Below are 27,777 nucleotides of genomic sequence, written 5' to 3' on the forward strand. Positions count from 1 at the left end.
TGCCTGGCACGGCTCCCGCTGATTGGCTGAGGCTGCCCCACCGGTCCTCCCTTTAACTTTTAGCGGCAGCGGAGAGGATTCAGTGAGGACGTGGGTTCAGTAAACCTGTTTATTTCTTCGACTAAAGACACAAACCAGGTTTAGTATTCTTCGAAGAAACCGTCGGAATTGCGCTGCCGTCGGTTACACTGGGAATAGCAATGCGACGCATCGTTAAGGGCGAACTTTGTTAGTGTTTACATGAGCAACGTGCTTTCCTGTAGCTGAGGTGTGAGATAACAAAAGGGGAATTCCACTGATTTTTCAAGCGCTCTGCATGATGCAATCGTTAACATGTAAACACAATAGTTCAGACTGTTTTCATGTGAAATGGTGCATTGTAGAGAAACTTACGGTTCATTTTTTTTACAGTGGTGGTGATAAGAACCACAAGTCACAGTGTCTGCAGTGCAAATATAGCCATTTTATATGCTGCCCAGTATGACCAGTGAACCTGGATTTGTCTCATTTGATTTGATAATGGTAAAGTAGTGGTAAATACTCAGAACAGAGACATTTTCTGCCTAAAGCTTAGGTCAAAGCTGTTGTAAAACGATGTCTCAAACATCCAGCAGCGTATTTGTAATCGTTCCCATTAATTAAATGTTTTGGGCGACTGGTTCACCACCACTGTGTGAACAGTTCTGATTCCTCTAGATGAGTCATTTCACATCAAACCAGTCTTAATGACGTTGTTTACATCTTTACGGTTTAAATCTGCAGTTAGAAGTTCCGTAGTGGAATCAAAGTGTCAGTAACTGTGATTAAATGCTTGTTAAGTGTTTAGTCAATTACATGTAATTACATACACTCACCAAGCACTTTATTAGTAACACGGTAATAATGCTGGGTGGGGCCTCCCTTTGCACTCAAAACAGCCTGAAATTATATTGGCATTGATTCCACAAGATGTTGGAAACGTTCCTTTGAGCTTCTGGTCCATCTTGACATGATTGCATCATCAAGCAATGCTTGCAGATTTCTCTGGTGCGCTTTCAAACTGTCAATCTCCCATTCTGCCACATCCCACAGGCGTTCTGTTGGTTTCAGGTCCGTTGATTTAGATAGATAGATAGATAGATAGAAAGAACGAACGAAAGAACTTTATTGATCCCGAAAGGAAATTGCAGTGTTTCAGTAGCAAGACATATCATTTCACATAAACTTACATATACTATGCAGAAAAATAATAATAGACATAAGTTAAGTATAACAGTAGAAATAAAGTATATCTAGTTGCATATTTACATAGCATATGAGACAGTTGTTGTATTTACGTGGTAGCAGACACTGATTTTGGAACAAGTAAATTGGGAAGGCCACCGAAAAATCACTGGACTTATTGTGATGTTCATGAAACCAGTTTGAGACGACTTTTGTTTGGTGACATGGTGCATTAACATGCTGAAAGTAGCCATTAGAGGATGGGTAAATTGTGGCCATGAAGGGTTGCACATGGGCAGCAACAGCACTCACATAGGCTGGGGCATTCAGGCAATGATTGATTGGTATTAAAGGGCCCAAAATGTGCCACAAATGCATGTTGGGTCTGTGGATTCATGCTGTTTGTGAGTTACTGTAGACTTTCTGGTTGTTTGAACCAGTCTAGCCATTCTCCGTCGACCTCTTTAATCAATAAGGCATTTATTTCCCTACGCAAAACTGACGATCACTGGATGTTTTTTATTGCACCATTTTGAGAATGAAAATCTTTGGAGAGAAGTACTTAAACGTCCAGCACCAACAACCAGGCCACGGTCAAAGTCACTGAGATCACATTGATCTCTGCTGGACCATATCTGCATGATTTTATGCTCTGCACTGCTGCCACAAGAGTGGCTGGTTATTATAGACAGTTGAATGAAATGAGGTGTACAGGTAAACCTAATAAAGTGCTTTGTGAGTGCATGTATGACTGACATAACTGTAAAATTATTTATTATGCTCAGGGCCAATCCAGGATGCTGTCTTTTATTGTGTATTACATTGGGTGTGCTATATAGGGTGTTGGTTACTACAAAGCAAATTGTTCATATACGTGCTTTTTTCATCAGGTTATGGGAAGATGGTGGTGAATGGGGTTCTTACGCCAAATGATAAACATGCTGACTCTGAGCTGCTGGCCTGGCTCAATCACACGCTGCAGTCTAGCTTCATCAAAGTGGAAGAAACATGCTCAGGTATGAAACTCTGGCTTTTATTCATATGTTTAACTCAGCAGAGATCATGAGGCTTGTCCAGTTCTGATGATTGCAGGTGGTATGTGCAGATGTAACATGATAACTGCAGTAATGTTGACGGATATTGTAGCTGCAATTATCAGAGATGGTACATTTTAGTCCCTAAATAAATGTGATTTGTCAAACTGCCTGAAGTCTTGTGAGAACACCGCTGAAATGTGCCTGTATTTCTCCAGGTGCTGCCTACTGCCAGTTGATGGACTTGCTTATCCCCGGCTGTATTGACTTAAAGAAAGTAAAGTTCAAAGCTAAAGATGAAACAGACATGCTTAGCAATTTCAAGCTGCTTGAAAAGGCCTTCAACCTCAATTCCATCAAAAAAGTGAGTTTATTCCATGCAAATGATGAACTATTTTTGAATTGTGAACTGACTGGCAGGGATGCACAACGTATGTACAGGCGATGTTTTTTTCCGATAAATGGAAAAATGTAGTTATTGTCAGTCCAATGTTGAAATTATGGCTGATTACAAACAATAGGCCTCATTCACTGTTGCGGTTTAAGAAATATAGTTTATGATAAAAGTAATTGGGTCACAAATCTAACGTAGACGTTTTCTTAGGACCTTTCTTTAGAACAAATTAAAAAAAAAAACTTTGGTGAGTTGAATTTGGTAAGAAAAAGATTTTGGTGAATGAGGCCCAATTGTTTTCCATCTCATTTCTAGTACTGACTCATGTGTATAAGCACATGTAGTCACCAAAGGTGGAAATTTCCAATCTTCTAGACCCCACAGCTGCTTCTGCCAGTACCTGTGAAGTAATGTCCTGTAATGCACTAACACAAAAAATCTACTTTTACCATAAACTATATTTGTTAGTTAATATTTTAGAACATTTACGTTTTTTAATGTACAACAAAGTGTTACACAATTATGCACCCCTTCCTAAGGTGAATGCTATAAATAGCCAGAGACATTCAAAATTGTTCAGATGTTCGTTATTACAGTACCTTGATAGCTGCGACGATGCAAAGGTAAGTCTTGTGAAAAGTTTAAGAAATTGTGTTGAGGAACATGTTTTCTTACTTCATTTAGCTGAGTTACTAAATGCAAAGCCATGTTGATGGTTTATAGCTAATTTAAAGCAGTCAAAGCTCTAGTTCTATCGCAAGTGAGTTAACGTCTGCAAATCTCATTCTGGACTCATGGCTCAGTGAAGGATTCCAGTGTTTGATACAAAGTTGTATATGTTTTTAGAGATGATATTTAACCTATTAGCCTGTTTTCAGGTTTGTCTCATATACGCTGGGCCAAAACACTTGAGTGAGGACCCTCTCAGCTTCACTTATGATTGAATCTTGAATAATGATGAATCTTATGCTGATTGTTGTTCAGTATGCAGTACTAGAGGCAAACAAATAGACTTAAAGGGGGCTGGCGTTTTTTGCTTGGTTTTTTTGGTATGAACCTAAAGATAAATTCAAGGATAGGGGGCTTGTTTGATCATTCTTTACAACTATGCGGACATTTTACATGCTAGAGATGAAATCATGAACAGTTTCATGTATTCATACATGGTTTTTAATTCAGTTTTATTTGTGTAGTTCGTTTTACAGTTGACACTGTCACAAAGCAACTTCTTTCTTTGGTTCTTGTTTTCCCTTACAGCCGCTGGAGTTTGACCTGGTGATCCTTGGCAACTTTGTAGAGACTGGCAAACTGCTGAGATGGTTCAAAGTGTATTTTGATCAGAATTTTAAAGGACAGACATACAATCCTGTGGTGGCACGTGGTGGACAGAGTCTAGAGCCTTTCCTTGATAAGAAACCTAAGGCTCTTGCACAGCTGGACTTCAGTAAGGCTTTGAGTTTTTCCCCTACATTTCACATTTATATACACTCTCAGAAATAAAGGTACAAAACTGTCACTGGGGCAGTTCCCCTCTTTTCACTGGGGTGGTAGCCTCAAGGAAACATCTCAGTACCTTTAGTCAAGGAACATAACTGTACCATAATCCATTGAAATGATATTTTCTGAGTTGTATTGACTCCACACACCCCGTCTCGTCTCCAGGCTTTTATTTTATTGTTCTGTTTTAAAACATTAGGATATGAAAAGGTACAAATACAGACTGTTCTCCTGGAAAAACTTATTTAAGGTTCACAATCAGACCATAAAACTATTATTGTACCTTTTGAGGGTACATTTATATTGTTTGTACCTTGATGAATGAAAAATGTACCAGCACCTTTACTTCTAACAGTGTAGTACACACTGCATGATACTTCATTTGAGGGCTTATTTGGCTTAATTTTAGGCATTCTCCCACTGTGTTACTTACTTGCAAAGTCAGTGAAATCAAAATCACACCAGTATTCATTTATGCTGTTTTTTTTTTTTGTTATAATTAAGATGATCAGATACCGAACTGCTATTACCATCACTATCTGTCTTTACTATCACATCCTCTTTAGTGATGGGAACGGCGTTGTTCATTTTGAGAGAAATGTCTTGGACATACCGACCCAACTGGATAGCTATCATGCAATTTAAATACACTACAGAAGTTTGTAGACACCTGTTCATCCAGCTTTTCTTGCTGCAGTAACAGTCTTTACTCTTCAGAGAACTCTTTACACTAGATCTTTAAACATTGCTGTGAGGTTTTGATTTAATTCAGCCACAAAAGCATTAGTGAGGTCAGCTACTGATGTTGGATGATAAGTTCCGTATTACAAACGCCACTCAAGTTCATCCCAAAAGTATTGGATTGAGCTCCATCACTCCAGAGAACACAGTTGCGCTGCTCTACAGCCCAGTCAATGCGAGTAGTCTTAAAACACCTTCAGTCTGTGCTCGCCATTGGGCATTGTAACCTTAAGTTCAGGTGTGGCTGCTTCAGAGCATCTCATTGTATTGTTAATGCTTTTCTATGCAGATTATACCAGCTGTGTGCGCATTTGAGCACCTGTGTATACCTAGGTACACCTTAAAGTGGCTGAATTCACAGTTTAAAAAGGGTGTTTAAAACTTTTGGACGTACAGTGTATGTTAGAAGAGAAACTGACCATTTCTGATTTTGAAAGTCTCAAATGGTATTTTCCATTTTTTAACATAATGTTTAAAACAGATGTTACGACAGTATTTGAGAGAATTTGACAAATTATAATGTGTCTGTAATGCACTTTTCATATCTGTAGCTAGGCTAAGATTATGAACTTAGGGACTGTTACAGTTATAGTCCTAAATGCGGCGCTAACTGCACTGGTGACTAAACCTGTGAGATTTTAACAATTCCTATAAACAACCAACATCTGTTCATTTTGTATGAAAGGTGGAGATTTCCTAATTGTTTGCTTGCTTCTTATTTCTGTGTAGCAAATAAAGGAGCTGGACGCCAGCTGGACATCAACACACAAATCGAAGCTGTGGACTCATTCTCCTGCAGCCTGACAACGCTGCTTTTTATCAAGAAACACTGGTCATCTTTCTCGGCCAGCAACTTACGTGTTACATATAGTGCAGTCAGACATGTGCTGGGCCAGAAATACCCCACTGATATCACAGCCTCCTGCGTTCAAACCCCTTATTGCCTGTATGTGTACCATGCAGTAGAGCTTATGGAAAGGGAGAAGGGTAGTGTAATCCTGATAGGATATTTTGACCAGGTTGCTGGAAAGAGCAGAGTCAGGCTGCTTGATGTCGTTCAGCCCATGGAGGAGACAAATGCTGCTTTGCTGACCTGTCTAACGGAGACGCTGAAGAAGTTTGAAATCCCTCTAGTGAACCTGGCAGCGTTTTATTCCAATGCACCAGACCCTACAGAGCTTGTTTCAGACCTGAGGGTCCTGAATCCCAGAACTCTCTTTCTGTGTAGCCTCACTGATCTCGCAGGACAAGCTTGTCGTGGTGGCATTATGGCGATGGAGCTGTCCAGGAACATCCAGGGACTTCTCAAGAAGGTCCAGCAACACTTTCCATCTCTCCCAGCTTCTCTGAAGGAACAGCTCAGTAGTATGGAGGACACCAACTTCACCTCCTCTTTGACATCCGATTGTGTGCTCTTGAGGACAGTGGTCCATAAAATGACCACAGTTTGGTCAGACTTGGCGCAGTACTTTAGCTCACTGGATGCTCGTGGCGGTATAAGGGAAATTCGTCGTCTCCTCAGTGATCAGTGCTTAAGAGTGAGCTTCTTGTTTCTTAGCCATGCTCTACAGCCTCTGTGTGAGTTTCAAGAGATCTGGCTTCATGATGGGGATTTGAGGAAAGCCCTCAAAGATGCTTTTGGCTTAATCCAGCTTTATACATCCAGCTTCCTCCAGCCTAAATCCATGGAACACTTCAGGAGAAGCAGTGGGTCCCTCAGAAGTGACCTGATGGAATATCTACCGAGAGATAAGGTGAAGGTTGGCGAACAGGTGGTGGAGTATCTTCGACAGAAAGATGCCAAGCTGACTGACAATCTAGACCTCTTCTACAAGAGCGCTATCTCGTTCTACACTGCAGTCGCTTCCAGTATCATCAAGAGTTTACCCTTGCCTGACACTGCTCTGAGGAACATGCCTCTCATCTTAAGTCCAGAGGGAAAGATGGAGGTCACTGGGAAAGCTGTAGCAGATTTAGGTGTGCTGTTTGGGGTTTGCCCAAGTGCAGAGGATGTTAACTTGTTAACAGATGAGTTTTTGGAGTACCAGTTTGCTGAGCAGGAAAACTCACCTAGTCCAGCTGACCAGTCCGTGGAGCAGTACTGGAGGGCAGAGATGAGGATTATGGGAAGGTCGTCCATTTTCCGAAAGCTGATCCTGAGCCTCTTGGCCCTACCTAAAACTTTGAGAATGGAAAGCGTCTTTGCACAAGTGAGTAGCTATGCATCATATAATCAACACTGTGGGACATACGACACTGCATAATATACACTACATAACCCTGGTTCAGAATCAAGTATATTCTTTTTCTAGGAGAAATACAACTTACATTTTACTGTAATTTAAGATTTTCAGACAAATGAGGCTGTTCCAAGTTTGCTGTGATGGGTTTTTGTAGCTTTAGGGTGTATCACTCATTTATATCTGTGTTTTAAATTAGTTCTTTTGTCCGTAAAATGCATTTATCCTGGAATCTGTGCCTTTAATATCGAGCTAACTGAGAGTTTTGCCTGATGATAGGTGGGGGTGGTGAATAAGGCAAGTTTATGATCAATAATATTGGTCAGTAATATTTTCACTTCCTGTTATTGCACAGCAGCGTAGCCAAAATGTAGCCAATGTAGTTTTTGAAGCTAGCAAAAGTCATTACACTCTGATGGAATCTGAATTTTGTCTTTCAAATGATAATGAATGTTCAATAATAGGACCAGGAACATGTTTAAAATGGTTAAAGGTAAAAGTGAAAAATTGATTTCAGGTTGATTTTAAGAAACGACTTATGTAGTCCCTATGCTTTGGCATGCATTTCTTTGCTGTCCGAAAAAAATCTGTTTTTCGTACATCATTTGAGCACAGCGGTAGCCCTTTAAAATGGGTTAAACATTTCATGATGAGTGGACCAATAGAAATTGCTTGGAATATTTTTTTTTTCTTTTTTACTTTAATTGGCATTACAAATAAAGAATGATTTTGTCTTCACCTGTAAAGTTGTTATTTTGGAAATACTATTTTGTTTTTGTTTTTATGTTGGGGGGACAGCAATGATTTGTTAATGTGTTATAGAAGCACTTTAAGAACTTCAGACCAGACAAGCTTTGTAGAAGTATTACATTGCATTTAAAATGTCTGTAAACTGTCATAAATTCCAAACCTAAAGGTTGTTGTTTGGGTGTTTGCTTTCTGTTGATTGCAGGTGTTTAACGGTGCAAGTGATTACACTCTGCACGCGAAGGAAATGGAGACCTCAGAGGAAAAGAACGTGCCACAGGATGATGATGTTACCGACAGCAGCTCCTATAAAAGTGCCCCGTCACACCCTCTCAGCCCAGAGACCCAGGAGAGCGTAGCATCAGGTAACGGTCATTTTTACATATCCATATAATTATAAGTCATATCAACCAAAGCTGGTATGGCCAAAAATATTGTCCATATCTTTTCGATATAACTTGACTGATAGTTATTGATTACTTTTTCCAATGTTTAGATCTAATAATAATTTGAATAATAATACTTTGAAACCATAAGAATCCAAAAAAACACTTAACTTTCCAAAATGACCCGTGAAATTTTATACAAAGTGTTGATCCTGGAAAAGTAGTGGTAAAAATACGTTTTAGGCCTAAACCAGATCTCAGGACCATCAAAAAAACAATGTTTCAGGCAGTGCATTCAAAACTGTTTCCTGTAATAATTTTCAAATGTCCAAAACGTTCAATGCCCCATAATCTTCCTCACACAGTGAAAGAAAGCATATGTCCTTTGGCGTGTGCTTTCTTTTATGCTTCATCATATGTAGTTCTTTTGTTGTGTCAGCTATGTTGTCTTTGAGTTGTGTGTCCTTTAATGTTTTATCTGTATTGTTTCTCCTGAGACGAGAACGTTCGCTCTCCCCTGAACCCAGACCACAGACCCCCTTCACTTTTTAACCTACCTCATCTTTCTATTTGCTCCCTCAGTGTTTCTGCTTAACCCATGTCAGACTATGTATTCATTGGACTGGCGACAGACTGATGACCAAGCTGTCGCCATGCATGATTCTCAGCATACACGTGAACAAAAACCCAGTCTCCTGACTCTTCCTGACGAATTTCTAGCAAAAGGCATTAAACACTTTGGACATTTGGTTCCTATCACCACCACTATGAACATTCCTGATTCAGTAGGTTTCTCTAGAACAGCGCATTTCACGTCAGATCACTCTGAGTTTTTACACCCATTTAATTTTGCAGGAAGGTTGAAAAATTAGTGGAACTCACCTTTAAAATCTATAGTGTTTATGGTTATTATTTTCATATATGAAACTCCCACATATACTTCAGTACTTTATGTCTAATATGCAAACACTGCAAGGGCTGCTGCCTCACATGAGTTTTAGTCAGTAAATCTTCAATTGACTGCTCTCACTGACCGCCAAGGCCAGGCACAGTTCACTTTTAATAAGTCCATTGGTTGTGAGAGAATGACTAGACTTCTTCTCCTTCCCTGTCTAGCGAGTAAAAGGTGCACATTTCCACCTAGTGTACCAAAGTAGCTGTTGTGCAAGTTGTCATTTTACCAACAGGGGATCTTACTCACATGCTTGTTCCATTTCCAAGTCAACTGGAAAAAGGAAAAGGCGTATGTTTTGTGATCTGTGCCTTCTAATAATCATTGCTTTACCTCATGAATTAAACAAAGACTTTTTATGATTCTCAGACATTATTGACCTGACTGAAGTGGATGATGTTACTCCTATGGAGACGAACACCTATACCTCTCATTCAGAGACAGAGGTGAAAGGGAAAAAACAAGGTTTAGTAACATGACTGCATTTACCTAGTAATAATTTCTCATTGATGTGCTTTATACACCTGATTGTGTTTGTTATTGAATTACACATTTTTCTGTAATTTTGCCCTGCAGACAAGACAAAGATTTCAGAATCAATAGTCATTGATGATGATGATGATGATGAGGATGATGAAGAAGACGATGATGATGATGGTGATGTCACTGACGATGATGTTATGTGGACTGATAATTTTTATCGAGAGGTATCTAGAGCTTCCATTTTCTCTTCATAGTGTTAGTGAGTTGTTCACTGTTCACTAATGAGTTGTTTCCCATTTTCAGCCGGTTCACAGTTCAGTGAAGGAAATCACCTCAACGCCCAACAGGAAAGAGGAAATGCATCACACATGTCAGGTAATCAAAATGAAAATGTGCACCAAGTGGTCAGCCATTTTACCATTTGAATTCTGGTTGTGTTGAGCACTATAACTCACAATTTGCCAGTGGAACAAATATTATGTTTATTAACCTCTTTAACTCCTTGGGACCACCGGTGGTTCCAAAACACACTTGGTCATATTCTTTACTTCATAACTTTCATATTTTATAATCTACATTCAAAAGGTGGGTGCCATATGCGAACTATAACTGTCTTCTTTCCAGTCAAATTGACAGGTAATGTAATTTTTAAACTTTATAATAAAAGAAGCTGAACTTACAATTTTTTATTTTCTACTGAAAGTCGAAATCTGAGCTAGAAACTGGATCTCAAATGGTGTCTCTTCAGTGATCTGCACTGTAGAAATTACTTTTATAAAATAATACAAAGAGCGTCTAAGATTTTTGGCTTTCAGCAGTAAATTGTAACCATATAGCAATATGTTTATGATCATAAAACACATTTTCAGTTCATTTGAAGGGAGCTTTTACAAAAAAAACTACAGTTATTTCATGCAGTTACAGAATAATTTGCCTTATGATTTGGGCATGTAAATTCACTACGAGCATAACACGCAAGTGTTTTTCTGCATCTGTAGTAGAGATGGAGCGATACCGCTTTTACTTTCGGGACACTCATACTGAAACCTTGAGAATCGATCGATACAAGAAATATTTTTCTAGGAAATTTGTTATATAGTATTTCTTAGAGATGTCACATCAGTATCAATGGGTATTGATAGCAGGCAGAAAATGCTGGCTCGGATATCAGTTCACTGTAATGTCGCGCAGAAAAGTTTGAGTAGTTTGATCGTGATTACCTACTTTTGGATGCTTATCTAAAGTGAAGTGCTTCAGTTTAAAACAGCCAATGTTCAGCATCGCCAATTTTAAACAAGAAATATCGGATTAGTATTGATATCGAACGATACTCGAGGTTTCAATATCGGAATCAGAGAAGAACAATTGACAAACACTCCTACCCTTCCATTAATGCTATTTTTTGAGGTTATCATGGGGTTACTGATGTTATAACATGACTGACTTTATGTTTTGTGGTGCTACAAGCAATTCTGTGCTGTTTTTTAGGTTCAATTTGTGACCGAATCAGAACAGTTTTAAGTTTTCCTGGGATATCCAAGCCAGTATTTAATGTTAATGTTGGCCCGGTGTCTATGTCTTCGGTTCAGTGCCATCTCTAGTTTCCAGTGTTTTTCTGCAGCATCTGTACCATACAATTGATTTAATATGCACAATAATTTCAGTACATTTCGGTGTACTTAGAAAAGAACAGAAAACCTGTTGACTGAAAACATATTTATAACAGAAGCCAGTGGGGGAGTTCTGTCTGAATTATTATCTACTGTGCGCAGCAGATGGAGATTAGGTTGAAAAACACTGGAGTATTCTATTAGATATTAAGAAATGCCATAACTTGTCTCCCCCTGTAGAATGAGACGGTGTTTGCAGTAGGGGAGATGGTGTGGGGCCCGGTGGAGGGCTTTGCTGTTTGGCCTGGCCTGGTGGAGGAGTTGACTAGACTGAAGGATGGAGACACCATGTGTAAAGTGGCTTGGTTCGGTGATGGTATGATCTCTCAGGTAAGAATAAGGACAGACTGCGTAATGTGTTCTGTACTAGACTCTTCAAGCGGCTCAGACTTGAGATAATCTGTTTTTTGCTGCTATTGCAGATCCCTTCAGATGCTCTCCAGCCTTACTCTGTGTTTGCGCAGTGCTTCTGCCCTAATTCCTTTGCTACTGTGACGGCATACAAGGACGCCATCTTTCGTTCTCTGCAGGTAATATTTAGCACGTTGTTTCTTTTAAAGAATCATTGTGCTAGAATCTCTAAATTGTCCTCACCATCTTAAGACTTCTTCTCGCTGCTTCATCCTGCTGCCCAGACTGGTAGCACAAAGCTACGGGTCACTTGCATAAAACGTCTTAAGATAATTTTGGCCTTAAGTTTTCCCTTTACCTTAAGTAAGCTGTTTAAAATCTCTTTAGGGAAGTTTTCAAGTGGAAAGTGAAAAAATCCATAATTGTAATGACAAGTTTAAGACCAAAAGATCAGATCTCCAGTTTTTGACTCTTATAAATTTAAATTTCAATTTACAGCTTGAAATATTTTCTCTCAGCATTTAACTTAAAATCTACTACTCGATAAGCCGTTTTTTTCCTTCCACTTCAGTGTCTTTGTGTGAGTGTTTAATAAAAAGCACCAAAAAACCCATAAAAATCAACGCTTCATGAAAAAAACTCACAACGACTAAATATTAAAGTAACCTTAAGAATGAAAAAAGCTGCTTCTAATGGCAGTTCTTTCATGTAGTAGCACCCCAGTGTGACAGCAGCTCACTGCTGAGTGTGTAAATGAAGTAAAGAACCTTCAGAAATAGTGGCATAACTGGAGGAGGGGTCAGAGTGGGCAGTTGTATTGGGGCCTGCATTGTGACCCCTCCAGACTGGGACTGCCCATGGGGAGTACCTGGAGATTTTCTGACCTGTAGTCTGATCTGTTGGTTGGACAGCCAGACCAGTAGCACAAAAGATGAACTAAATGAAAGCATCACACAAACATCTATTAATAAGTGAAATAAGTGATTAAAGTTTTTATTTTTTTAATTAATATTTTTAGAGACATTACATTTAAAGGCGTCACTGCTCTTTAACTTAATGTGTCCAAGTATTTAAAATATCATATGGAATGGAGAATTGTTTACACTGCAATGTTGAAGTGACTGAGCTGATTATGATAATGTCATAATTAATGGGTGGGTATCATACTTCGGTAGGTTACTTAGTATCACATGATATACATTTTATATCTGGAAGAACTTATCGTAAGTAAACGATAGCAGGTTATAAAATTATATGTAAAGTTATTTATCTAGGTGGTAACTTGTTTCAGAAACACTAACATTAAAATCACTACAAATAAACAAGTAAAAAATCTGTTGTGGATCAAGTCTAGTATTTACAGTCACTATCCAATAACTAACTTATCTAATCAATATTTCATTAAATTCAATCTGGTGTTGCTGATGCAGTGGAACAAATCCATGTGTTCTTCCAACAGTATTCATCTAACCTACATAATACATAATTTCACTGCCAAACAACACATTAATTTTACTGTACATGTGTTTATTTGTATTTATTCCATAGTGTTATATAGCAAACCGAATACATTAGATGCTAGTGGGTGGAGTGGCATGTCTTAAGAGCATCAACTCGTTTAATATGTAATACAGAATCAACATGAAAATTACATTGTAATTTTGTTTTATTATTTATAAGTAATTATTGTATGGTGGGGGGGCTATTAATTGTTTATGCACTGGGGCCCATTAGATCCTAGTTACGCCACTGTTCAGAACCCCTTATGCTAACAAAATGAAAAGGAAAAAATATATATATTTCTTGCCAGGCAGAATGTGTCATCTCTCCCTTTTGCTATTGTTGTTGTTGTGCACCTATAGGTGGCTGCCAACCGCACTGAAATGGTGTTTTCTCTTGAGTCGGACTCTCAGGATGAGCTGCTGAGAGTTCTGCTGGACTGGGCTTTCGGAGGCTTCAAACCTGCAGGACCAAATGGACTTAAACCTCGATCAAAAGAAAATGGTAGATCATCATTAGAAAACGGTTCATTTCCCTACACTGTTCTGGGACGGTCTTCAAAGCCGGCCAGCATAAGATGCTTTTAGCAAAACAGACTAAAGCTACGTTCACATTACAAGCCTCATTGCTCAAATCCGATTTTTTCCTCAAATCCGATCTCTCTGACAGGATGGTTCACACTCGTTTAGTGTTAGTGTTAAGTGACTCAAATCTGTCTTTAATGTGAACGAACCGGCGTCCTGAAATGACCCACATGAGCACATCCTACTCGGTAATGTCACGTGAATGAATCACATGCATCATCAGCAAACAGACTAACGAGCAGAACGAGCTTCGCTGAGAAGATCATTATCTCTGATCAGCTCTCAGCTTCATTATTAGAGCGAGACGAAGGAGAAAAAGGTGAGATGAGCTGCTTTTCCACCGTTTACAGGCTTTAACTTCTGTTCGGCGCTGCTGCCATGGTAACGCTGAATGATGGCGCACGCGCAGTGGAAAAAAAGCACATCAATTCCGATCTGAGCGTCACATTAAGGTCGCATGGCCACAAATCGGATACGTATGTGATCTAGGACCACATATGAAAGTGGCTCAGGTCGGATTTGAAAAGATCAGATTTGCGTGTCCACACAGCCCTGAAAACATCAGATCTGAATCACATTAGGGGAAAAAATCTGATTTGTGCCACTTCAGCCTGGTAATGTGAACGTAGCCTAAAAGTGTCAGTATAATAACTTGGTTTTATTCATTTTCAGGGTGCTTTAAAGTTTTCAAGTGGAGCCCACAAAAATCAGCTGAAACACCTGTGAGGGAGTTTCAAAGGAAAAGAACACAACAAAGAAAATCTAAAAAGGTATTCAGGTTGAAAGACGTGTCCATCTGCTTGGAGAATCTGTCTAAATCTGTGGACCTGCAGAAGGGCTGGGTGGACCTAAAGGATGAAGAAGTTAGCAGACAGTTAAACTGGAAAGAGGACTCCTCTCAGTCTGTGAGGAAATCGTCTCTATCTGACAGCCGCCCAACTCCCAGAAAACTAAAAAGTGCTTCCAAGAATAAAGATCAAAACAAGGATCAAAACAAGGATCAAAGTCCTCGTGTTCAGAAAAAGCAGGACTACAACAGGCGTATGTATACCTTCTGTTTTCTTGCGATACGTCTAACCTTTTGCAAAAGTGTTTATTTCTTGATTAGATCAGAGTTTTTTGTTTTTTTTCCTCAACATTTTCTTGCATGTTTCTTACAGATGAAATGGTACATGAGGTTTTGGACAAAGGGAAGAACATTGAAGATTTCTGCCTGTCATGTGGGACTGGACATGTTGAGATCTTCCATCCACTGTTTGAAGGGAGTCTCTGTTTAAAATGCAAGGTACCGTGTCTTGATTGGAACATTTTCCAAACCTCTCCTTGTTTAATATTTTATACAACATACCCATGACGAACTTTTAAGTTATAACTGTAGAAAAAGTATCAGTTCTCTATTTACTATTTTAATGTTTTTTGTTCCAAAACACATAACAGACTATATATAAGATTTTTTTTTCATAATATACCTTGTTGGATATACAGAATTTTGGAATGAAACTCGTTATTTCTATTTGAGTTGCTTTTGAACTTCAAGTATCAAAAATACTGATAGTTATTCTTGCTATCCTAGAAGAACTGTGGTATTTTTGATACCTGTGTGACTGCACATATAATAAAGAGAGTTTAGATTTGGCAAACTCTTCTGTTTATTAAAAATAGCTTTAATCCGAAACAATTTACATTGTTCAAAATGTACCATACATTACTCTGTTACCACTGCTATATCTGATAAGTGCACCATTTCAACTTTGGGGTTTACAGCAACAAAGGTAGAATATCTATATAGCCTGTCACATTCTTAGTCATTTTTGGATCAGTACATTAGAGGCCTGCTCTACCGCAGATTCCCGCGGGACCCGGCACGAAATCTTGAGGCGTGGGACTAATTTTCAGTGTTGCTTGTGGGAGGGAAATAAGACTCCGTCAGACGGGAGCGGGCGGAAACACGCATGAAGAGAATTCCCGCAAATTAATGAATAGCCTAAATAAAGTAGAACGATCACTAAATCATATGTAAACAATAACAGTAAAACAGTTAAAATGAATAAAGTCATTCTTGAGCAACCGATCACATGAACAACACGCAATTTTCATAGGTCTGATTCACATATTGCGTCTGCGTGGCGTGAGTGACACAGAAAGTCTTGTTTTTCATTTCGCTGACCATGTTAAGTTGTCAGTGCTTTCAAACAGAGTCCCAGTTGCCGCACTGAAGCGCGCAGTGTTTAGAGAATAGCTGCATGCGTCACGCGGCCAAATACACTGAAATAAGCCAAGAAAATCAGTGGAAATGAAACAGAAGACCGTATAAAAACTTAAAAAGGCGGTTTTAAATGTAATTCATGACAAAATACTAGTTAAACATTCTGTGCTGCAGACAGGTTTCCCAGGTTGGTCTACCAGGCTTGAAACTTTTGCCTAATCAGAAGTCAGAATGCTGTCCAGGATAAACAAATATACCGTGCACTTTTATAAATCATATTTCTAGGGAGCAGAGTGACTGATGTGACCATTTATCCGTCTGGAAACAGGAATGTCTGTATAATTGTCTCGCTGCTCCGCAGCACAAACGCTGTGTGTATGAAAAGCCAGTCCGTCTAAACTGTAGCGCTCGTGCTGCCGCTTCACTCATGCCGTGCAGAGTCAGCATGTGTGAATCAGGTGTTAGAGAGATGGTGGAACCTTCAGCCTTTTGGTGTCCAGCAAAACCGCTCTGTGGGTTAATTCCTGCTTTGACTGGGAATAAATGGCATTTGATGAGGTTACTTCACAGTGAGCCGGATGACCATGACTGCTGTGTTATTTCAGTAGAGGATAATGTGTTTGTGATAAGACTGTGTCAGATATTGGATGTGCGCAGGCGGGAGCGGGACAAATGATTTCGGTTGCGGGCGGGAGCGGGAGAAATGATTCCGATTTTCTGCGGGAGCGGGCGGAACTGGGTTAAAATCCCGCGTACAGGCCTCTACAATACATTCAAACTTTCAGAAAGACGTAGACAAACAGTTAGTCTCAAGTATCTCCAATATGCATTTGAAGGATACATAAAGTTACCTATAGCGCTAAAAGGGTAATGATAAAGACTAAAGGACATGGAAATTAAAGAACAGTATCATTCTTGTTCTGCAGGGAAGGCAAGTGTATTTTACGCACATGGGATTTGATTCAAGAGTTTGTACACATTCATAATGCTGCAATGAGCAAATGTACCGTTCTGTACTCTTTAATCCAGATCCTGGAGCACATCTGCTCTTGTGTTTTTGGTTTAGTGAATGGGTTAATATTAACTCTCCCCTCCAAACACTTTCAATATAAGCTATGTGATTAAAAATATTCCACACACAAAATGCTACACATTTTGGACCGAGTTCAGGGCTGTCCGTTCTTATCCACAAAGGGCTGGTGTGGCTGCAGGTTTTCATTCCAAACAAGTTCTTTCCAGTTGTTTAATCTTCAAGTCTTCAAATAATTGCTCATTTGTTCTGCTGCCTTGTTGCAGTGAAGTACTCAAACCACACTGACCCTTCACAGATCAGTTTGGACACCACTGGCTTGGATAAAGTTAATGTGCTCCAATTGGACCATCAGTAATTAGGGGTGGGGTGTAATGAAAAGCATGCTATTATTGGTTTGCCTTGGTGTAAAGTGTGTCACATATTTTAGAAAATCAAGTTTTTTCTTACTTAAGAGTAACGAGTAGCAAGACAAATTAGTGGAGTAAAACCTAAACAGTAGGAAATGTAGTGAAATAAAAGTATCAAAAATGTAAAAACAATGAAGAACAGGTACTTAAAAGTACTTAAGTATGGTAACAAAGTATGTTTATTTCATTACTGAGACTGATTGAAACTATTATAGCAATGGATATTGTGAGTGCATATAAAATCCTGTACAGTTAAATTCACATAATTCCAATGTTTATATATGTTTCTAATGTTTTCAGTGAATAAAATTAATGAAGAAATAATTGTGATTTAGGTCACATTTCTTTAGTGCCTTTAAAGGAGAATTATGCTGATTACTTGACAGTGCTTTTCTGTGTGGATGTGTGTTGTCTAGAATAATTTCACAGAGACGCTTTATCGGTATGACGACGATGGCTACCAGTCGTACTGCACTGTGTGCTGTGCTGGACTAGAGGTCATCCTGTGTGGAAACGACAGCTGCTGTCGGTGAGTTAAAAGGATCAGACACTTTTATACACAGTTTTCTGACTTGTACTGTGTACTGTTGTATGTTGTGAGCTTTAAACTGTCACACAGTTGTATGGTGGTTTGATAAGGGTTATAAATACAGTCAGATGCAAAGGTTTGGGCTCAAATTACATGTATTGTTGTTTTTGTAAAAAGTGAAAATAAGTTAACATATCCTCTACAGAGAACATACCTCTGCACACTTTAATTAAATTATTGTTTACTTGCATAATTTACCACATTGGGTGTGGGGGGACATAACATAAAATGTGGCCTGTGCAAATATTATGGCACATATGTGATGTTTTTATTTTTTCCCAATGTGTTAAACTCAGCAAATAAATAGGAATGGTGGACTAAAATGGTCATGAAAATGCCATATTTAAGTGTGTTCTTTTTAGAGAATGTTAAATTATTTCTGCTTAGAAAATCAACAAAATAATTAATTTGACAGGGGGTGTTCAAACATTTGCATACAATATTACGTGCACATCAGTAGTGTGTAGTAATCAGCTCTATTTACACTAAAAGTTTGTTGGATTTATACTTATTTTTTTAGATCTTAATATTTTTACATACTCTAGTGTTTTTGTGAGGAAAGTAAGTTATTTTATTACTCATTTACATTCCATTGATTCACATCCATTTTCCTGTCACACTGGTGACAGCATGTTTACTACTTTGTGATTGGTTTTGACTTTTAAAATTACTTATGTAGTTGTTGACCTGTTACTTTTGTACTTTAAATCATGTTTTTTGTTTTTTTTGTTTTTTTTAAAAAGTTCAAAAGGTCATTGTTTCACCAAAGAAACAGTAACTTTACTTGAGTATGGGTTTAAGTTACTCTGCTCAATCTCTTCATGATTCAAAATTATTTGGTTCTGTAAATTGATTTATAGCCAGGCTTTCTTCAGGTACTCCCAAAACCATGCTGAACCTGCTGTCTCCTGTTTTTAGCTCCTTCTGTGTGGACTGTGTGGATATCCTGATTGGTAAAGGCACGTTTGACCAACTAAAGGATCTGGATCCGTGGATCTGTTACCTGTGTGCACCAGAGAAAAGCTCTGGGGCATTGAAACCCAGACATGACTGGAGTATCCGTGTCCAAGAGTTCTTTGCCAATAACAGTGCCATGGAGTTCGTAAGTGACCTTATCTTACCTTTCCTCAGTCTTTTATTGTAATAAGAGATTTCTACTACATGTTAATGGATTCTTTTAACATTATTTGCTTATGTTCACTTTGTAACATCAGAATGTGTTAAATGGAGTGTGTGACAGTCGTTCTGATTCTGCGAAGATTTAAAGCATTTAAATTTTTCAGTCATCCCAGATGTAGTCAATCAGCCAAGACATGCTTGAGCTTCTAGGCTATTGTGGCTTACACTTGTCCATAGACATCTTTTGCTTTGAAACATCCCCAAACCCTCTTTCAACCCACATTAAGATCTTCAGATTGTTAATTCAGCGCTTAACCCTGAAGGTTGACGTGCAGACTGCTGGTCACAAAGCAACGCAGACAACAACCTCGCCTAGCTAGTAGCTAATGAAAAGGCAAAGAGAACGATTTAAGACGAACATCGATAATTTAGATATTTATGCATTTATTTATTTATGCACTCAGCTGGTTTCACAATATTCAAACAAGTCATGAAATTGGAGTCAGTTTCTTTGTATTTTCCCGTTGCACCTTAAATGCTGCTGCAGTTACATTCTGGCACCTCAGGCACCGTTTAAGGTGAAACGGGAAAATTTGAACAAGAAACTGACCTGGTTTTCACGACTTCGAACATGAAGCTGGCAAATGACAAGCTGATTTAAGCGAAAAGTTGAACATTGAGGAAATGTTTTCTGCCTGTGATGTGAAAAAAGTGGCTGTAGCTGAGTTATTGCCCGGAAATCTTTGTTTTTGTGATTGAAATTAAATGATCTTTTTCAGGGCCTATTTTACAGTTTTCAGTGTTGAGCAATTAAGGAAAAGAAAATTGTATTTAGAAAAAGCTGAGTTTGGTTTTCCTGCGGGCCGCTATGCTTTGTAGTTATAAACAGTTGGGGCTTGGGGTTGAAAACGTTGAGAACCCCTGTCCTAAATGACACTGACCAGTCTATGTGACTTTAATGACGAACTGGTTTGAATAGGTTGAGAGAAGTTGTATGGATGTATTTACAGAAGAGAATTGGGTGACTATTGACTAGAGTTTGTTAGCAAAGTAATCGTCATAGCCAAACGTCAGTGTCAAAGTAAAGAAGCAGGGTTTGAACGGCAAACATGTCTGATTCACTACATCTGGGTGAGTAGAAAATGGTGTGAAATTGATTTTTCTCCAAACCATTCCTTTAAGATGAGAATCTAAAAGTAGGCTCAAATCAGGCTCACACTGCTCAGACACTCTGCTGCCCCAGAAGAAAATACAGCTAACATTACATCACACAATGTGTGTGTGTGTGTGTGTCTGTGTGTGTGTGTGTGTTATTTCATTTGTTACAGCATTGGATCATATTTATTGCTTTTTTCTTAGGTATCCAGTTCAGCATTTTCTCTTCAGAAGTGTGCCAGAAGTGCTTTTATCTACAGGCTTGGTTCTATTGGTGCTAGATATTAGCCTTGTGAACATGTTTTAGGAAAAGTATCTAGTATGTTAGGTTTCTGGGTGAAAGCAAAATCACACCCTGATTAAAGTTACAAGAGTGACTATTTAGCTCATATCACTGACCTTCTTGCTCAACAGGAGCCTCATCGTGTTTATCCAGCAGTCCCTGCCAACATGCGTCGTCCAATCAGGGTCCTCTCTTTATTTGATGGTATTGCTACAGGTAAGTCAGAGGCCTATTGAATGATTTTTGTTGTAGTATTTTAGTGCCTAAAGATGTGATTCCTTGCTTTGTCGTGTTTCTGTAATATTAAAACAGTCTGTGTATTCTGTTTTAGGATATCTGGTACTGAAGGATCTGGGCTTTAAAGTGGAGAAGTATGTCGCATCAGAAATAGATGAAGAATCCATTACTGTCTCTGTGGTGAACCATGATGGAAAAATCACTCATGTGGATGACGTCCGAAGAATCACCAAAAACCATGTATGTTTACATGTTTGCTGTGTCCCTTCGCCTGTCTTCTTCACTCAGTCTTTTTGGTGTATTATTATTTGAAAAAGAGGTACATCCTAATTAATTGAAGCATTTAATACTGAAGTCTTGTTGTAAGGTTTAAAAGGAGAAGGATATTGGCTCCTGAGTGGCGCAACCGTCTAAGTGTTGGCCCTGTCATCAGGAGATCGCGAGTTCGATCCCTGGTGATGCTACAGCCATCCGTAGCCGGGAGTCCAAGAGAGCACAATTGGCCTCGCTCTCTCTGGGTGGGTAGGATGGTTGCCCTTCTCCCCCCATCACTCAGCGCGATGCTAGTCAGCGCAGGCGTCTGTTAGCTGACGTAACAGATCTGGCGGTTGGCGCTTTCCTCCGAGCGCGTTCGGCTGTCCAGTGACGTTGCGTGAGCGGCAGCTCGAAAAGAAAGCGGTGGCGCTTCACAGGTCTCGGAGGAAGCCTGTGTTAGCCTTCACCCTCCTAGCGTTGATAGCATCGTGTGATTGGGGGAGTCCTAACTAGCGGGGTGGAATTGGAGACGACTAAATTGGGGAGAAAATCGGGTAAAAATTAAAAGGAGAAGGATATTTTGAAAAAAAGCATTTTTCTAGTTTTAAAATGATTAAATTGTGTACCTGTGAGTTAAAAAGAGGAAACTGAAATGAGATGCTTGACCAGTAACGTCTCTAAATGACAGTGAATCGGTGTTTCAACCTCTTAAATTTGTGTTGTTCAGATTGAGAAGTGGGGTCCATTTGACCTTCTAATTGGTGGGAGCCCATGCAACGACTTGTCTATAGTAAACCCAGCACGAAAAGGATTGTTCGGTAAGGCATTTCACAGGATTAACCCCATCTATCACATATTTATTTGTTTATATAATGATTGTTTTGATCAGGGCTGGGAAAAAGACTTGATTCTTGGATTCCCTGCAAATCTCTTTTGAAAGATTCTGATTCGATTCATAAAACATAATTGGGTATTTAAATAGGCTCACAGGCCTATTTAAAGAGTTTATTGCTGTAAAATAAACTCACTTTACAAAATAGGATCCTTTGGAACAGCCTTGGATGGAGAGGAAAGAAAATGCAGGATCTCACTGATGCATGCATGTCCACAGTCACAAATAGGTCACACTTTTTGTGTATATAAAGTAAAAGGCCCAAAACCATTTTAGATATGCATTATTAATGATGCTGCTTTGTTTAAGAACCATGTCTAAAAATTGCTTACAGGCTAATGAGTTAATCCACAAATACAGTTAGGTTAAGTGACCCTTATTAGTCCCACAACAGGGAAATTTCATCTCTGCATTTTGACCCATCCGTGCAGTGAAACACCACATACACACTAGTAGGGGTGTCGGGGGAAATCGATTCTTAGATGCATCGCGATGTGGATCGATTCACAAATGTCAAAAATCGATTTTCTAAATTTGATTTAATAACAATGTTGACGGAACCAAAAAAGGTGGAACCTTGCAAAGTGCGGAAGTGCAGCGCCCGGACAGTCTGTGGCGGCACACTACATTAAAAGCTAGTGTAGGGGTCGCAACACAAATGTTAAAAAGAGTCATTTTGTCTTTTCAACAAAAATCAAACCACCTTGGAAACCACATTTTGAGTCCATTTTACCATCTTGGCTGTACATACGTCTCAGTATGTGCTAATGTACTAGTATAGACAGAAAAATATAATACAAACAAAAATGCAGACTCACTCTGCTCTGCTTTAAGCTTTAGCTCAGCTATAGTCGCTTTTCTTGCATCACCAGCAGGAAACTTTTCCACAAATGTAGAACAGTTTTTGTAAAACGTCTCTCAATGTTCTATTTTTTATGTGGCTGAAGTCGCTTCTCATTCACCAGCCTCTCATTCGAATTTTCCCGTTCCACCTTAAAAGGTGCCTGAGGCACCAGAATGTAACTGCTGCACCATTTAAAGTGGAACGGGAAAATTCAAACAAGAAGCTGGCGGATGAGAAGCTGACTTCGGTTTCACGTTTTTCTTTTTTTTTTCAGTGTTTAGTATTTGACAGTTTCTCGTTGCAGATTAAACATGTCAAGAAACCAGCTGGAGTGATGATAAACGTCTGTTAGTCTCCAAATTATCGATGTTCATCTCAAATCTTTCTCTTTGCCTTTTCGTTAGCTACTAGCTAGCTAGGTGAACTAGTGATTATAGGCTACATAAATTCCAGCGTTTAAGATCATTTATTGTAAACTGTGCTGAATGATCAGCAGAGCTTTATTTTACTGCAAAGGAGGATTATTTTATTTTTACCTACAAATCTAATTCTAATGTGGAACCGCAGGTTGCCGACCCTTGAGCTAGTGTATGGAAGCACTTTGGCTTCAGTGCAGTTGAGGGGGAAAACCATATTACATGTTACCACCCGTTTTCCGCCCGGTTGTAGTTGCTGCCAACCAGAGGACCATCGATCTAATTCTTTAGTTGCTGAAGTCTTTTTCAAGTGCCTCCGAATCTTCCCATTCCACCTTAAATGGTGCGGCAGTTACATTCAGGCACAGAATGAAACTGCTTCACGATTTAAGGTTGAACAGGAAAATGTGAATAGGAAGCCAACCTCAGCCTCATCTACTTCGAGGAATATTTGGTGGAGGAAAATTTGGAGGGTAGCTTTCACCTGAACGTTTTCTACTGCACTTCACTATCTGAAGTGATAGTGCCCACACAATGCTGTGTGGGCGGTCGCTGTCTTTGTTTCGTGGGGTGGGGGTGTGACTTCATTCTCTGCTCAGGATGCCATTACTCCACTATATCTTCACATAGAAAATAGTTGTTTGCTGCTGTATTAAGGTTTAAAATGTCATATGTAGAACCTTTAATAAGTTACTGGATTGACTTGCATTCAGATTCAGTTAATCGTTGCTGTTGGGACAAAACCGTGCATTTCCATTTTTGTTGTTTGTCATTTTTTTGATATACATTTTAAAAAGACCAGTTGCCCTTTAAGATGTAGCAAAATGTCATGATGAACGGATCAACAGAAATGGTCTAAAATTACTTGAAAACGATTATTTATTTATTTACTTGCTTCCGTTAAAAGTTAGAACGTTTTTGTCCTTCTCCTGTAAAGTTACCTTTTTTGGAGAGACAAGGTTTTATACTGACAGCAATGTAATACTACTTGTTAATGACAAATACAGGAAAAATCACAAAGTAAGCCTCAGAAAATCAAGATGCATCGTTTTAAAATCGAATCGAATTGTAGGGTGCCTAGAGATCCCCACCTCTAGTTTTGAACTTACTGATCTCATTATGTGTCTGTAATTCTAGCGAAGCCTTCCAGCATCTCACTACCTGATAAAAAAAAACAAAAAATAATCATTTCATACATGCCTTACCATTTAAATTATAAACAATCGTGTATTGTGTTCTTCAGCATAAACAAATAGAGCCTTTTATCGAATGAAGATACAAGGCAATCTCTGCTGCAGGCTTTCTGCTTTTGTGTTGTAATTAACTCACTGTGATTTTACACCTCTGCTCCTTGCAGAAGGCACTGGGCGGCTCTTCTTTGACTACTATCGGCTACTGAACGTCATGAAGCCGAAGGAAGACGACCCTCGGCCGTTCTTCTGGCTCTTCGAGAATGTTGTGTTCATGAACAACAGGGACAAAGCTGATATCTGCCGTTTCCTAGAGGTGAGGCTTCATTTCCAAAGGAAAGAAGTCTTGTTCATCGTGTTCATATGTTCTGTGTTGTATTTGGTGCCCTTACTGATACCATAACATCAGATGTTACAGTCAACATGGCTGCAGTACATACAGTGTGCAAGTATTATCGTTCAATAATGCACGTTATCACAGTTTCCTGTTTTTCTCTGTGCGTTTGTGTTGTTCGCAGTGCAACCCGGTCCTTGTTGATGCTGTCAAAGTGAGCCCAGCCCACAGAGCCCGATACTTCTGGGGGAACCTCCCAGGCATGAACAGGTGTGTCTTTAATGCCCACTATAAAACTGTTAAATCCAAAGTTTTAGTGCTTTTGAAACTGAACGTTTTAACCATTTTCATTGTGCCTAGACTTTTATTTTGTAGTACTGTTGTAAAAAGATGAAAGTACAGTATTCTTCTTGTAATACTCTTGTAGCAAGTGTTTTAGCTACTCCTAGGAAGAGGGTCTCTTAGCACTGTAACATACAGTGCTCAAAATGGTCTTGGGACCCCTCTGTCATCATTTCTTTTAGAATTATTTAATTTTTTTCATGGATTATGAAGATTGTGCTTGACTATATTTAAAAGAACATGATGCTAGGTATATGATAACCTTTCAATCAAGCTTTAGGTCCAAATTAACAATAGCAAACTAGAAAACATTCACAAACTCCCCCATTTTATTAAATAAACAATATTGAGACATTAATCTAAATGCATATACATCATATTCAAATCACCCAACATACCTGACTCAAACATTTCATGAACATTCTGAAAGATACTGCTTTAGATAACATAATTATCGTTTACTTAAGTATTATTGTCTCTTAAAATGTGTCTGCTGATACAAAAAAAAATGTACTGTGAAGTCATGGAAAGAGACAGTAGTGAGTGTTCAAAACCTGCCGCGCTCTGGCCGTCCAAAACAGAGAAAACAAGCCTGGCTGATCATCACTTGCAAACTCACACACTGCATGCCTAGACGACTTCAAGCTGTCATCCAAAAGAAGGGATATGCAGCAGTATATTAACATAAATACAAAATATTAACCTACCTACAGGAAAGAGACTAGTTTGTACTCAGTGTGTGAAATACTCCTCGGTATTTAAGGGTTTTAGGTTGGCTGGCTACTCCAGTGTTGGCTAACTGTTAACTTATTCGCCTTAGCAGTGCTGGTGCTAGCTTTAATGGCACCAGTGTTTGGTTCAACAATACTTCTTGTGGAAAGGCACTTTCCTGGTTTGGTAATGCAGTCTTCCACACATTAATTGAGATCTTACACTTCTCCTCTGGTGTCTTTGGTTTGAGAAATGAGCAACAACCCACTAGAGGTGTCCAATATGACACAAATATTATATTGTGATACTTCAAGAACTTTTTATGATACATAGCGTCACAGTATTCGTTTTGCCAGACATCTGATCAGTTGGAACAGAGAAAGATGAAGCAGTAGTGCTACATTTACATAAAAAATACAAATACAGTATTCAAAAACTGTGAACACTGATTTTTATTCAGTGTTTTACATACTGTGTTGCACTAAATCCAGTCAAACAGTTGCTCTCTTTAGAATAAAACAGTCAGTGTTTGTCAGTGTACTACAAGTACTGACGGTATACATGATATGTTCAAAAAAGCGTATTGTATTGCGACATAATTTATCATGAAAACTATATATATATATATATTGTCCTATTTCTCAGCCCTGTTGTCCACCAGTGTCTTGCGAAATTGGCCAAGTTTTCAGATTTACAGATACGGTACAGCATATTGTAAAGTTTTTTAGGGGTATTCTGAGCATAGTTACAGTTGCTAGGCTATAAAGAGCCAATGGGGCGAACTAATTTGCTACAGCGCCTCCCTGAGGCAGACCAGTGCTGCATAGTAGAATACTAAGGACAGAAGTTTGGCAGCTGTGAATAGAATAAATAATGTCCTTTCCATGAATTTGTATTTGAGTGTCTATTTTTCCCTAACAAACAGCATAACTTCATTATAAGTTGAATTATGAGACATTCAGGGGGACCAAGAGATTAATTAGGGAGTCCCGGACCCTCCAGGACCCCCTGTGTTTTGCATTGTGTTTGTACTGCTGCCGTTTTAATACCGTGATCATTTTGCATTTTCTGATGCATATGTATTAATAATTAGTGACCTCAATTCCACAGTCGTAGTACTTGTGAAACTAAACATGTTAAACATTCTTGGCTGTTTTTGTTGGAACTGTGAACCTGAGTTTTATGTTTTAATTAGATGTTCATTTAAAAGTACTCTCTCAAAGATGTACCCACCTTTAAGAAGTAGGGTTGAGTTACTGTCATTGTGTGGTGTTTTAATAAGTTTTGTAAAATGGTTTTATATTCCAGACCAATCATTGCTTCTCAGAACGACAAACTGACTCTTCAGGAATGCCTCGAACCCGGCCGCACTGCCAAGGTCTGGTGCAGTTAGATTTCTTTTTTTTTTTATTTTTTGTTGAAAAATGAGGAAATAATTTTGCATTTGTGCAGAAGACACATTGTGCTAATTCTTCTCATTTTCATTTGTGATTTTCATTATAGTATGTCAAGGTACGCACTATTACCACTCGCTCAAACTCCCTCAAGCAGGGGACCAATGACAGTCATTTCCCCATCACAATGAATGGAAAGGATGACGGTATATGGATCACCGAAATGGAGAAGTTCGTCTTTTTCTATTTTTTTCACATGGAAACCACTTATATAAATGGTAAACAATGGTCTAATGGTCTCTTTGCACTCTTTGACAGGATTTTTGGATTCCCAAAGCATTACACAGACGTGAAGAACATGGGCCGTAATCAGAGACAGAAGGTGCTGGGTAAATCCTGGAGCGTCCCGGTGATCAGACATCTGTTTGCTCCACTGAAGGATTACTTTGCCTGTGATGAGGTCCTCTCAAAATGTGGAGAGCTTTAAGAGAGCTTGTCTCTCTGTCACAGTTCAAGACTCAGGAATGTATCGATTTCCTTGTAATTTGTGATTTTAAAGTTGCTAAATTTTTTAAACTTTTTTTTTCT

General features: G+C 38.9%; 1 protein-coding gene across 1 annotated transcript; it reads left to right on the forward strand.

Moving 5' to 3' along the window:
- Nucleotides 1-66: 66 nt before the first annotated feature.
- Nucleotides 67-27,754, forward strand: LOC118822337. The gene is made up of 24 exons (XM_036591314.1): nucleotides 67-138; nucleotides 2,094-2,219; nucleotides 2,456-2,601; nucleotides 3,889-4,075; nucleotides 5,599-7,079; nucleotides 8,062-8,221; nucleotides 9,564-9,659; nucleotides 9,771-9,866; nucleotides 11,118-11,134; nucleotides 11,534-11,677; nucleotides 11,770-11,877; nucleotides 13,561-13,702; nucleotides 14,671-14,787; nucleotides 14,943-15,067; nucleotides 17,845-17,957; nucleotides 18,936-19,119; nucleotides 20,706-20,790; nucleotides 20,906-21,051; nucleotides 21,794-21,884; nucleotides 24,576-24,724; nucleotides 24,927-25,012; nucleotides 27,104-27,173; nucleotides 27,299-27,420; nucleotides 27,508-27,754. Exons 2-24 carry the CDS (start codon nucleotides 2,105-2,107, stop codon nucleotides 27,674-27,676), a joined length of 4,149 nt encoding a protein of 1,382 aa, XP_036447207.1. The 5' UTR covers nucleotides 67-138; nucleotides 2,094-2,104; the 3' UTR covers nucleotides 27,677-27,754.
- The last annotated feature ends 23 nt before the right edge of the window (nucleotides 27,755-27,777 follow it).

Source organism: Colossoma macropomum, unplaced genomic scaffold, assembly GCF_904425465.1.
Source record: "Colossoma macropomum unplaced genomic scaffold, Colossoma_macropomum, whole genome shotgun sequence".
NCBI lineage: Eukaryota > Metazoa > Chordata > Actinopteri > Characiformes > Serrasalmidae > Colossoma > Colossoma macropomum.

Bases quoted from the DNA above. Each gene is read 5' to 3' on its own strand.
- LOC118822337 (XM_036591314.1), top strand. From the start codon at position 2,105: ATGGTGGTGAATGGGGTTCTTACGCCAAATGATAAACATGCTGACTCT. The intron at 11,878-13,560 runs GTAATATTTAGC...GTGCACCTATAG, and splicing joins CCATCTTTCGTTCTCTGCAG to GTGGCTGCCAACCGCACTGA. The intron at 17,958-18,935 runs GTGAGTTAAAAG...TCCTGTTTTTAG, and splicing joins GGAAACGACAGCTGCTGTCG to CTCCTTCTGTGTGGACTGTG.